The following is a 12,929-nucleotide window of genomic DNA, read 5'->3' as shown; positions in this document are numbered from 1 at the left end:
TGTGTGAGTGTGTGAGTGTGTGACTGTGTGTGTGACTGTGTGTGTGTGTGTGTGTGTGCATGCACGCAAGGGGGCACAAGAGGGACGATGACACAAGCAGCAAAGCATGAGGGCACTAAATATCACTGCTGTGTGTGTGTGTGTGTGTGTGTGTGTGTGTGTGTGTGTGTGTGTGTGTGTGTGTGTGTGTGTGTGTGTGTAAAGTTAACGACCTCCTGCCTCTCTGGTATTCAGAGGATGTTTGTAATCACTCAGAGAGTTTGAATGGATCTCTTTAAGAACACGTCTGTGTCTTTAAAGATGTTCATAAAGAAAGTTATTATTTATTTATTTATTATTATATTAAAATAATCAGAAGAGACTTTTGATCGATCTCATCTGATCATGTTGGAATGTCAAGTTCACTCGGTTATTACATTTAGAAACATTTTTCTTTTTTCTCTGCTTTAAAACATTTTAAGATTTGTTTGTTTTCTTTGTTTTTAGTTGTTTGAAAACAGAAAACTTTTCAGGTGAAATGTTCTTAAAAGTTTATTCTATTTTTGTTTTGCATTAAATATTTTGATTTTATTTTGAAGTTGTTGTTTTTATTTGTCTTTAAATGTCAGGCCGACACTTTGAGTATAAATTGTTAGAAATGACTTAGTTATTTTGTTTTGGTTAAAAATCTGGAAAAAAATGTTGGAATTTGTGTGTTTGTGTTACGTGTGTGTGTGTGTGTGTGTGTGTGTGTGTGTGTTGCATGTGTGTGTGTGTGTGTGTGTGTGTGTGTGTGTGTGTGTGTGTGTGTGTGTGTGTGTGTGTTGCATGTGTGTGTTGCATGTGTGTGTTGCATGTGTGTGTGTGTGTGTGTGTGTGTGTGTGTGTGTGTGTGTGTGTGTGTGTGTGTGTTGCATGTGTGTGTTGCATGTGTGTGTGTGTGTGTGTGTGTGTGTGTGTGTGTGTGTGTGTGTGTGTGTGTGTGTGTTGCATGTGTGTGTTGCATGTGTGTGTGTGTGTGTGTGTGTGTGTGTGTGTGTGTGTGTGTGTGTGTGTGTGTGTGTGTGTGTGTTGCATGTGTGTGTGTGTGTGAATGTGTTTGTCATTTATGAACTCTGACGTCACGTCCCCCCTCCTCCCCGGCTATCTTAATATATATATATATTTTTTAAATCTTGGGTTGTTTGAATGCCCCTACAGTTCCCCCCTCCACTTAAAGTCTCTCTGTAATAAACCTTCCTGCAGTTCCACATGGTGACCACTTGGTGTCGCTGTTGAACTATTTTCCACATTTCCATGTTTGGATTCTGTCCTGACGTTTGTTCTCACAGCGGGTTTGTTTCTTCTTCTTCTGAATCACTGAACTATAACATTTTATATCAAAATAAATAATAAAAGATTTAAATCCACAGAGTCTCTCTCCTCCCTCTCTGAATTAATTTATAAAACAATTTACTCTCATTGTTTCTGTTGATTTAAACTTCCTCACGCGCAGAGGTCATTACTGATTATTACTGATCTCCACGTCTCATTTAAAAATCTTCTTCTGCAGGTTAGATCACATGTTTCATTTATTAAAATCATCAAATACCAATCTTTATTCATCATTAGATGTTTAGAAACGGGGGGTTTATGTGCGGAGCTGTAAAAGAAGGCCGTGTTTTCTGCACATTAACCCGACACACAGCGAGTTCATAAAAACACAACATGCACACCTTAGTTTGTGTTTTATTGTGAAGGATATCGACCGGAGGATAAAAACAGAAATATTTGATCAACCGCTACAGAAAAATAAAAACCTGAGTTATTTATAAATGTTTTTCCCTTCATAATAAAACGTTAATTTAAAAGGCTTTTATTCAGTTAAGAATTTAAAAACCGATATAAAAACGTTCATCCTGCAGGAATGTTTTGTATTTTAAAAGTTTAGATTTTCTTGTTTTAGTTTTTCTCATTCTTCACTGGTGTGTTTCTTTATTTTATATATTTTATAATTTCATGTTTCCTGTTGTTCCTCCTTCATCTGATTCCTTCAGGGTGGACGTGGCGTCTTTAGCCCGCCTCGTGTTAGCGACACTCCAGCTCAGATCAGAAAATTAAACAAAACTTCACATCGCATGGAAACAATTTAACAACTTAACATTTGGCGATCGTCATCGTTTGTTTGGATCTGGAGGCGCAAAGCATTGTGGGAGTTAAAACACAATTCATTTCTGAAAGGATGCATCTGAACCATGAAACCAGGAAGTTAGTCTCCATGCTAAAATGTTCAGTCCACTGAACAGTCCGTACTCCGTCCTGAACAGTCTTCAGTGTTTCCTGGTTTGATGTCGTAGTTTTTACCTCGCTGTGTATCGCGTCTATCGTGTCACTTCCTGCCTCGCTGTGTCTCGATCGCCCTCATCGTCTCACCTGTGTCTGATGACCCGTGTGTCATTTAGTTTCCTTCCTTCTACTCGTCAGTCGTCTCCCTCGACGTTCCAGTGTCTTCTGTGTGTCTTCCTGAGATTACTTTTTTCCCTTCATGTCGATGTTTGGATTTTGCTCCTGACAGTGAGTTTTAGTTTTTACCTTCTTTTGTTTAAATATTTTATTTTGTGTTTCTGCAACCTGATCCACCTCTTTGTTTTTTACAACAGTTACGGTGGGGTCAAAGGTCGTTCTCTGGGAAAAAATGTGAAGAATGATTTTATTTCCTGCATTTTCAAACATTTCTGATGAAAAGTCAACAGTTTTAATTCCTCGATCAGTCCGAGGAAGCTTCAGTTACATCGTGCAGCGTTCCTAACATCCTCATCGCTCCTGTTTCTGGAGCTTTTTTAATCACATCTGATTTTATGAAACATAACTTCAGTACAAACGTCTCTTTGTATTTTAATTACAGACAAACTGTGAACTCTTCTGATTTTATCCCTCCATCGACGTTCAATTTCTTTTATTTCCTTTTTTAAGATGATCTGGATCCTTAAGGGTCCGACATGAAGTATAAAGTCAAGTCATAGTTTTTGTAAATAATAAGATTTATGAATAAAGCCGTCAGATTTTGAAACAATTGATTTGGAATGACGCCGCTGGCTTTACGTATAAAGTGTGGTTAAAGTCTTTTATTTAGAAATGTAAAGGTGGGAGCGATGGAACACTTTCTGTTTGAATCAGAATAAACGGATTGGATTTTTTTTTTTTCTTTTGCCTGAATTCACAACGAGGAGAAAAAGAACCAAAACTCAAGAAACTGTATTTGTTTGTTTTTAATGATTGAAGTGGAAATCCTCCCCTGATACCCCCCTATGGAGTCTAGACCCTGGTAGTGGTGGTGGTGGTGGTGATACCCCCCTATGGAGTCTAGACCCTGGTGGTGGTGGTGGTGGTGATACCCCCCTATGGAGTCTAGACCCTGGTAGAGGTGGTGGTGGTGATACCCCCCTATGGAGTCTAGACCCTGGTGGTGGTGGTGGTGGTGATACCCCCCTATGGAGTCTAGACCCTGGTAGAGGCGGTGGTGGTGGTGATACCCCCCTATTGAGTCTAGACCCTGGTAGAGGTGGTGGTGGTGGTGATACCCCCCTATGGAGTCTAGACCCTGGTAGAGGCGGTGGTGGTGGTGATACCCCCCTATGGAGTCTAGACCCTGGTAGAGGTGGTGGTGGTGGTGATACCCCCCTATTGAGTCTAGACCCTGGTAGTGGTGGTGGTGGTGGTGATACCCCCCTATTGAGTCTAGACCCTGGTAGAGGTGGTGGTGGTGGTGATACCCCCCTATTGAGTCTAGACCCTGGTAGTGGTGGTGGTGGTGGTGATACCCCCCTATTGAGTCTAGACCCTGGTAGAGGTGGTGGTGGTGGTGGTGATACCCCCCTATGGAGGTCTGCATATGTTCATGTTTTATTTTGTTTTTTGTCTCGTTTGGTTACTTCTTGTATTTTTTTACTTTAACTTTGAAAATGCTCAAAAAAAAAAAAAAAAAAAAAAAAAGCTTCTTTTGGAATAAAAAGTGGAGCGCGGGCCGAGTTGAAAATAAATCTATTTTATTGTCAATGCATTCAACATGATTAGATAAACTATCGAGTAGTAAAGAAACACTGAAACTATTCCCCACTGACACAAAATATGACACTTTGTATTTCAAACCATTATTTACAGCGTATAGACGGCTTCTTAAATCCATAGTATTTCATATCACATGCACTCTGAAATATAGTCTGACATAAAATCCAGAAAAAGTGAGTCCTCATTCATCGTCCACATGAAGAAAGAAACGTCGGCAGGAAACCACGAGGCTGCGACTACGTCTTTGATTGCTCTCTATATTTGTCTTTATAGGATATAAAATACGACTTACTGTACATTTACACATCTTTAAATCCTCCTCAAACTTTGAAGTGCGTCATAAATAGATTAATTTTAAAGTCAAAACGTGTTTTCATCACGACGTCTGTACAGCCAACAAAGAGTCCAAAGTGAAAACAAGTGCAAAGGGGGTTTAAGTGTTTTTGTTTTGAAGTGTCTTATCTCCAATCACAGCCGCTTAAATCCAGGCAGGCTCACATCCCTCCGCGTTAAAAAATAGTCCCTCCCCTCCCGGAGTCTCTGGCAGTCAGTTGTGGGAGGTCATGTGACGGGACAGGTGATGCCGCTCCCGGAAAGACTCGTTACAAATGGGGCACTTGAGTTTCTCCTCGCGCCGCCGTTTGACCAGCGGCTCCATGGCGAACTCCTTTTTGTGGTGCGAGCGCATGTGGTAAACCAAGTCCGAGGTCATGCGGAACGAGGCGTTGCACTTGGCGCACCAGTTCTGCGCCGGCAGGCAGAGCGAGGTGAAGGAGGGGGGCAGGAGGGTGAGCGCCGACGGCATCTGGAGCTGGATCGGCCCCGTGTTCTTGGGCCAGAAGGCCGTGGCGTAGACGAACGGGTTCTGCTTGGCCATGCCGCCCGGCACGGGGCAGTTGGCGCCCAGCTCCGCGCTCTGCAGCTTGGCGGCGAGGTGGTCGGCCTGGTACAGTCTGCTGGACGAGATGGTGTCACCTACCGCCGGGTGGCAGTCCAGCAGCTTGGGCGGCATCACCAGCGGCGAGATCTGAGAGAAGGAGGAGCGAGACGGCTGGCTGAAGGCGCTCTTCCTTTCTCCTCCGCCACCCTGCTGGCTGACGGAGGTGAAGGCGCTGCCCATGGGCGGGGTTTGGGGGGGTTGGGTCTCTGACAGCACCTGCCGGATGTTCAGGTGCTTCTCGGACGGGTTACTGCTCGGGCGGCCGCCATCTTTGTTTTCAGAGTTGGAGCCCTGCAGGTTCTTGTTGCCGCTGTGATGTTTGAGGTTCTGAGCCGTCTTCTTGACCTCGGTGAAGGCGCTGCGTTTGCCCTCGCCGGGCTTGGCGGAGCGCGGCGGCGAGAAGGAGCGGTGGTTCTCCTCCAGCCCGTACGCTCCCCGGTAGTTCTGCGCCGACGTGGCGAGCTCGTCTTTGGATTTGGACGTGGGAAGGCTTGGCCGCTCCTCCACCTCGGAGAACTTCCTCTTCCCTGAGCTCTCGCTGCAGATCTCCGCCTCCTTGTCGCTGGGCGGGCTCGTCCTGTTGTTCTCCAGATCCCGCGCCAGGTTGTGAAAGTCCATGGAGGGTTTGTTGGTGTCCTGGGGGCCGCCGAAGCCCTCGGAGCGGCCCAGCTTCGGGCTGCTCGTGGTCGGCGTGGTGTTCGGTCGCTCGGGGCTGCTCTCTTTGGTCGCCTCCTCGTCGCCTCCCGTGATGCTCTGCAGTCTCTTGGTGCAGCGGAACCGCAGGTGGGCCAAGAACGGGAACTCGAACTGGAACCGCTGGCTGCAGTCAGGACACGAGTGGTGGGACGAACCTGAGAGGAAGAAAAAAAAAACAAGATGAGTATCCGAGCTGTGGCGTTAAAAACATTCTAATGCTGCACAGTCATGAGCTTTAAATCTAAATCAGACGTTTTCACAGACGATCATTCATCCCGTCTTCACAAAACAAGAGTTCATTTTTCAAACAAGATAAAGAACTTCTTGTGGCTGTGGAGTGAAATCGAGCGAGCTCACCTTTGCTCTTGGCGGGCGCTCGGCTGGCGCTGAGCAGCAGCAGGTCGATCAGGTCTTTGCCGTACCACACCAGCAGCTCCTCGTCCTTCTCGATGCGCCGCAGCGAACGGTAGAAGAGCTGGCCGTTCTTCACGTAGGCCTCCAGGTTCTGCTCCTCTTTGTCCCGGGCCGACTGCACCAGCCGCAGCCACATCAGACCCTCCGAGGTGCTGTTAGCCGCCGACGTGTCCACCTGTGCAAAACACAAACACACACACGTTCAAATATGAATACAGAAAAGACTCTGAACACGGACGTGCATTCACAGCCGCCAGTGAGGTGTTTGATTTTGGTTTTATGGACTATTTTTTATATTCTCAGCTTCCTGTTGTTATTTGCATATTTGCTTAATTTTCAAACTAATCAACACCAAATGCATCGAGGCCTCTCACTGAGAGCGGCCATGTTTCTCTTTCAGACGCCGTAAACTCAGAGGAGCCTTTGTGTGTTTGTCTGTTTCTTTTGGGATTTTGTTCATTTGTGTAAACTGAAGTGAAAAAATAATATATTTATTTACATAAAAGCTGACATCTTAAAATAAACTGCAAAATGCATTTCACTTTTACTCCAAATTAAAATCAAACATTCTGAAATAAATAGATTTTCTCTGCATCAAGATGATCTCAAATACACGAGCAGACTCTTCACCTCATGCAGGAATGATTAAATTCAAGATTGAAGATTGAAGATTTATATTTTTTTATCACATGCTCATGCAGATGTGCAGTGAAATGTAAAGATTGTTCCGCAAGGCCATGCAATAAACACTCAAATTACTAACACAAAATATCAATAAAAGTGTCATTGCAACATTTTGGGTTGAACGACTTTAAGAGACATTTCTTTGCATTCTGTTGATTTTTTTTAATTGAAGGACTGCACTGATCTCTAGTTGTTCTAATATTAAAGCATTTGAGTATTTCCAGGTCACAGCTTCTTGCTCAAGTGCTGCTGTGCGAAATAAAACTGATCTGAATCTGCAATATTTGAGCTGCACAGGTGGAAGAATAAGATGGATTCTGATCGACCTGTGAGAGTCAAACAGTAGAATTAATCAAATATAAATAATGACTAAATGAAAACACTCAGCAGTGAGAACGAGAGGGTGAAGACTGACCCTGAAGATGTAGGGAGCGGTGCGTTTGTCGGTGGATTTGAGGGCGATGAAGGCGATGCTGTCGTACAGCGACGTGTGGCTCAGCACGCACGGGCCGAAGATGGCGTTCTCCGGGATGTCACACGTCGTGTACACACTCGTGAAGATGTCCGTGAGACACTGCTGCACCGCTTTGGCGTCCCCATCCCACACCAACTTCTGAGAGCTGGACTCCTCCATGTCTGTCTGCAGAGAGGACACGAAGAAGAAGAAGAAGACGTCACAGGTCGGAAATAATTACACATGATATTGTTTTCTGTGCGGCCCTTAAAGTTTCTCACGCAGGCTCATAAAAATATGTGTACACCGGAACAGCTGCTTTCCTACATGACAAAATTAATGCTTTTATTTTGACAATTCTCCATTTTTCCTACACGAGACATAATCGGTGTGTTTGAACGTGAGAGCGTCGTTTGGTCCCAGCTGAGAGGAAATAAATCTCTTCCTCGACAGATTGGAGGAAGCAGCTGTCAGGGGGGGCCGTTTGGGGGCCCTTTCCTTTTTCTTTTTCCGTTTTTTTTTTTTTTATTGGCCAGCTTTCTAATTAATTCAAACCCGTTAATAAGTTGATAAAGGTCCGTGAACGCATCACCTGCAGCATCCTGATCCGGGGGTTTCAGATGTGTGTTTTTTATAATTATTATGCCACAATTTAAAAAAAAAGCCTAAAATATATAACCATAAAAATCAAAATAACCACATTATTGGACTTATTATTTTACAGAAGGCTCCTAATTATTATAACATTATTATTATCATATTTTATGAATGACGTAATCATCGTCGTGAGGTGTTTTTTCTTAGATTAAATCAAATATATGATGAATTGCATTCAAATCAAAGCCTCTATTCAAATGATTTCAGAGGACCAGTGGACGTCTGTATTTATTATTATTATTATATTAGCATTAATATAAATATCATTAGTGTAATTATTAATAATCTTAAATCATCAGCAGGCCTCAGAGAGCTCTCTCTCTCTGTTTGTCTGTTCAGCTTTAATTGTTCTAAATCGCTTCATTTAAAATAACAATTCTTATTATTCAGTTTATTTGTAATACAATTAATTCTTTAGGTCACTTAAAGCTTTAATTTGTGTCATGGTTTGTTTTCATTCTCCTCTTTATCCCTCACGTGTTTATTTTTATTTTTTTGCCTGTCACATTTTTATTAATCAAAAATCAGATGAAACAGTTTGAATAAAGAACCTGTGTGTGAGAGGATGTGCGGGTCGGTGCGTGTTTTGCGTCGGCCTGTCAGAGTCAGCAGACCTCTCTCTCTCTCTCTCTCTCTCTCTCTCTCTCTCTCTCTCTCTCTCTCTCTCTCTCTCTCATTATCATAATCCAGCACGTTCCCCTCTGAGACTGTAATTAAAACAGCACGAGCACTTAATTATTTCCTTTCTGCCTTTTTCTAACCTCTCGATGATGTGTGTGTCTGTGTGTGTGTGTTTGTGTGTGTTTGTGTGTGTGTGTGTGTGTGTGTGTGTGTGTGTGTGTGCGTGCGTGTGTGTGTGTGCTCTTTACTCTCTAAATACACACAAACCTGCTGCGTCTCATACACACGCTCACACTGGACGGTTGAATCAAAATATATTTTTTTAAAAGCAGAAGAAATAAAAATGAAGAGCTCAAAAACTAAAATAATGTTTTTAAATGTGAGCAGACGGAGTCCTCTAGAAAACAGTCTATTAAATAAATCTATTTCCTACATATTCATTTCTTATTTTTCGGCCAATCAGAGTAAAAATTAAATGTATTATCTTATCTGTGCCATGCTGCAGAGTGACGCGTCTCCCTGAGCGGCACAGAGAAGAATATATGAGAACATTATTTTATAGATAAAAGAAAACAGAATTATTAGATAATAAATCTGTCTTTAAATGGAATGAAATGAAACGAGATAAATGGATGAAAAAATACCCAAATAATAATCATAACAATAATAAGAGCCAGATGATTAAATATGTTTGATATTTAACACATCCAGAGATAATTATTATCACTGTTTTATGTGTTATTTAAATCACTGTCAGACTTTTTTTTGCGTTACATTTTTCCTCTTAACAGTTAAGAACGGGGAAAAAATAGATGAATTAAATCCGGCGCTGCAGAGGAAGGTTTCTCCTCATTTCTGTCCCTGTGTCCTCGGTTTGATTCGGACAGCTGCAGGAGAAACGCGCTCTCTTTTCTGACTGACTTTTTAAATAAAAGAGGAAAAATCTGATTAAATAACCAAACCCGGGTTATTCTCTATCAGCGTATTTAATAATAATAATAAATAATCCCGTTGATTCCATAAGAGGCTCAAAGGCCACAGAGAGGTTCCTCTCTCTCTCTCTCTCTCTCTCTCTCTCTCTCTCTCTCTCTCTCTCTGAGCGCACGGCGCGGTGCGGTGCGGTGCGAGCGCGTTAGTGAGGTGTTTTAAACGTTTCCGGTACCGAGAAGAAGCCGTTAGTGTCCAGAGGATGAGGAGAGGTTGTCTTCAACACAGAATATTCCAGAGATAAATTACGATCACGTCCGATGTGAGGAATAAAAACACAAAGAGCGGATTGTTTGCACATCCGGAAAGTGGAGAGAATCTGCAGCCGCGCCGCACGGACCGGCTGCGGGCGGGCGGGGTTGGGGTTTGGGGTTGGGGGGTGAGCCGAGATGAGGGGGGGGGGGGTGTTAACCCATCTGTTAAAGCCGTGCCAGTCTGAAAAGTGTCCTAAATCAACGCGAGGGCTGAGCTGCGGGTTTTGTCAAACATCTGCGTGCGGGTTTCTCTTTTTATTTCAGCGCTTGCAGGATGCATTTAAAAAAACAACAAAAACAACAGAACCTGACACCGTTCCTAAACTATCCACACACACACACACACACACACACACACACACACACACACACACACAGATGCACACACAGCTCTGCAGATCACCTACCTCTGTAAGGACGAGCAGGAACAATAATCCACAATTTAGCGCAAGCGATGCTGTGAATGAAAAACTCGGGGGTAAAAAAAAAAAAAGACCCCGAGAAGCTGCGAGAGGAGCCGGTGATGATGATGGAGGAGGAGGAGGTGATGGAGAGGATGAAGAGGTTTGCTCTGCTCCCGGTCCGGTCCGGTCCTTGTTGTCAGTCAGTACATCCCGGTGAAAGTGACGGTGCTGCTGCAGGAAGCCGCGGACAGCGTTAAACCGGGCTGCACGGATACACACAGGCAGAGAGAGAGAGAGAGAGAGAGGGAGAGAGAGAGGCGCGGCGCAGATGGGGCCCGGTGCTCTGGCTGACTGACACACCGACACACACTTTTTGTTTGCGGCACATAATCTACCCAATGAGGCGTGTCACTCCGCGTCTCCTCCCTTTAACTCTTCACTCACCGACTGTCAACTGAAGCGATTTATGGACGAGCTCAGGGATAAAGACCTCCCCCGCTCCCCCCCCCCCCCTCCCATTATTATTATAATTCTAATCACAATAGTTGGTGGCTGTGTCAGAATAAAGTGGCTTTTAAGGAGTCAAATGTTGGATAAAGGAGCTTCTTCAGCTGTAAGAGAGGACACACACACACACACACACACACACACACACACACCGTATTCATCTAATCAGGATCAATGTTTGTTTTTAATTATTTTATGCCTAAATTCTTCTCAGAGCTTCAGATAAAATGTAGTCAGACCCTCCTCTGACACTCTGGATTATTTCAATGTATGCAAATCAAACGGACTCCTTCTGAGACTCTGTTTGAACAGTTTGCTTGAAGCTCCGGGACACCGTGCAGGCCTGCTCCCTCACCCGGCCCGAGCAGCTTCTCATCCCGGGTACTCTCACTGAGGAGCTCCGCTGCTGTGTGCAGTGCGCGCATGCGCAGATAGGGGGCGCCAGTGTATAATGTGCACAGTGAGTGAGCGGATGATGGAGTGATGGAGAGCTGATGATGGGAGGCCTCTCTGCACACTGACATGTTGTTATGAGGTTTAATTCTTCCTTTCTTAAATATTTAAATTTAATTCATGCACTTTGATCACACGTGAGGATTTCATGATTCAAGATCAATTTAGTGTTCACAATAAAATGAACATTTTAGGATCTTGTGGATTTAATGACCTCAAATATCAAATCATTGTTTTCATATTTGTATTTATTTTAATGTAATTGTTTGGAGGAATAACTGAGCGTCCTTTACGTCGACATGTTCAGAAAAACAGAACTCTGCTTCCACACATTTTCCCTCCTCAGCGTCGCTCTGATGAAGATTTCTCGTGTTCCTGCTCGCATGCATCTTGAGTAGGATTTCTAAAAAAAAAGTGTCAAATTCTGTTTGAAACTTCCAGAAATGTCAAACATAATTGCAGTAATTTATTCTGTTGTTTAGAAATAGTTCAGAGTGTCCGTAAATGATCCGTTTATCTGTGAATTCTGAGAAACAAAAGAGGAATGTGTTGAAGAGAAGGATTAGGTTTCCGCCTCGGGACGTTATTGAGGAGCAGAGAAGTCAGAAGATGAAGACGAGGAGCAGCGAGGAAGAAACCCGAGACGAGGGAATCACACATCAGCTGATCTTTAGTTTCTTGATTGTCTTTGTGCGTCGCTCACATCTGACTGGAGAATGTGTTGATTTATTTATTGATTTAGGACGCTGCACATTAATCAACAGAGCAGCTCTTTGTAAATATGCACAAAGATAAAAATCATCTGAAGTCCTCAAAGGCAGGAATGAAAAAAAAAACACAAACAAAATGTAAAAAAAGAGCTCACACACAACATGGACACAAACCTGACTTCACTCAAACAGCAGCAGGAAACAGGAAGTGAAGCATGCTCTCAGGTCCTCGTCCAATCATTCCCTCCCTTCATTTGAATTATTTTAATATCAAAGAGCACGCCATAACAATCTGAGATATTTAAGATCATAAAGATGATGAGACAGACTGCAGGGCGGAGGGAGATCTAGATCCAGATTCTTTTTGTCCCACACGGGGGAAACGTGTTTTACAGCAGAAGACGACGAACACGACGACAACATCGCCGTAAAACAGAAAACAAAACGGATTTCAAAATTCAGACGACACAAAAAAATATAAAACCAAATAAAACAACACAGATAAAATCAGTGAAGAGCTCGGACCTGGATGTGAACTCCAGCCGAGTCTTCAAAGTGCAGAGTGGAGGTGTGCAGACCTGAGGGTCAAAGGTCACACTCACTGTGAGTACTCTCCTCAGGACCTGCTGGTTAAAGTCCGTCAGGAAGTGAAGACTCTGTAGTCTGGACTCCAGGAGCCCAGTCTGACCCCCTGACCCCCCCCACGCTCCCTGAGGTGCTGCTGCTCTGATTGGTCAGTTCAGGCTTCCGTACCACGCAGCGATACAAACAACAGATTCAGTAAAACTTCTGAAACATTCAGATGTTTCATGTTTGTTTGAAAGATCAGTCTTGAGTGAGTTTAAAAACATAAAAACATAAACTGGTTCCATGAAAAATGTTTTTTGGGGCTGCAGACTTTAAACCAGAACCCGCTCTAACTGTCACAGAGGTGTCACAGGTTACAGAACTGGACCGGACTTTAGATCCCCAATCTACCAAGAGGATTTCTATTGTACCACATGTAGCATCCTGCTGGACTGGAACCAGCAGAGACCTCCAACATCCAAACTAATTCTTCATGACACTTCACTCCTGGAGCAGCGCACTTACAGCTTGAGATTGAAAGGAGACATCGTCATG

General features: G+C 43.6%; 1 protein-coding gene across 1 annotated transcript; it reads right to left on the bottom strand.

Moving 5' to 3' along the window:
• Positions 1-3,983: 3,983 nt before the first annotated feature.
• prdm8b (PR domain containing 8b) lies at positions 3,984-10,343 on the bottom strand. Its single transcript, XM_020658973.3, has 4 exons — positions 10,141-10,343; positions 7,176-7,400; positions 6,020-6,251; positions 3,984-5,817 (listed from the first exon to the last, which is right to left on the bottom strand). The coding sequence occupies exons 2-4, from the start codon at positions 7,392-7,394 to the stop codon at positions 4,574-4,576; spliced, it is 1,695 nt and encodes a 564-aa protein (XP_020514629.1). The 5' UTR covers positions 7,395-7,400; positions 10,141-10,343; the 3' UTR covers positions 3,984-4,573.
• Positions 10,344-12,929: the final 2,586 nt, after the last annotated feature.

The sequence above is a fragment of the Labrus bergylta genome, chromosome 2, assembly GCF_963930695.1.
Source record: "Labrus bergylta chromosome 2, fLabBer1.1, whole genome shotgun sequence".
NCBI classification, from domain to species: Eukaryota; Metazoa; Chordata; class Actinopteri; order Labriformes; family Labridae; genus Labrus; species Labrus bergylta.
Note: the sequence above shows the minus strand (reverse complement) of the source record. Positions and strands in the feature narration are given on the sequence as shown.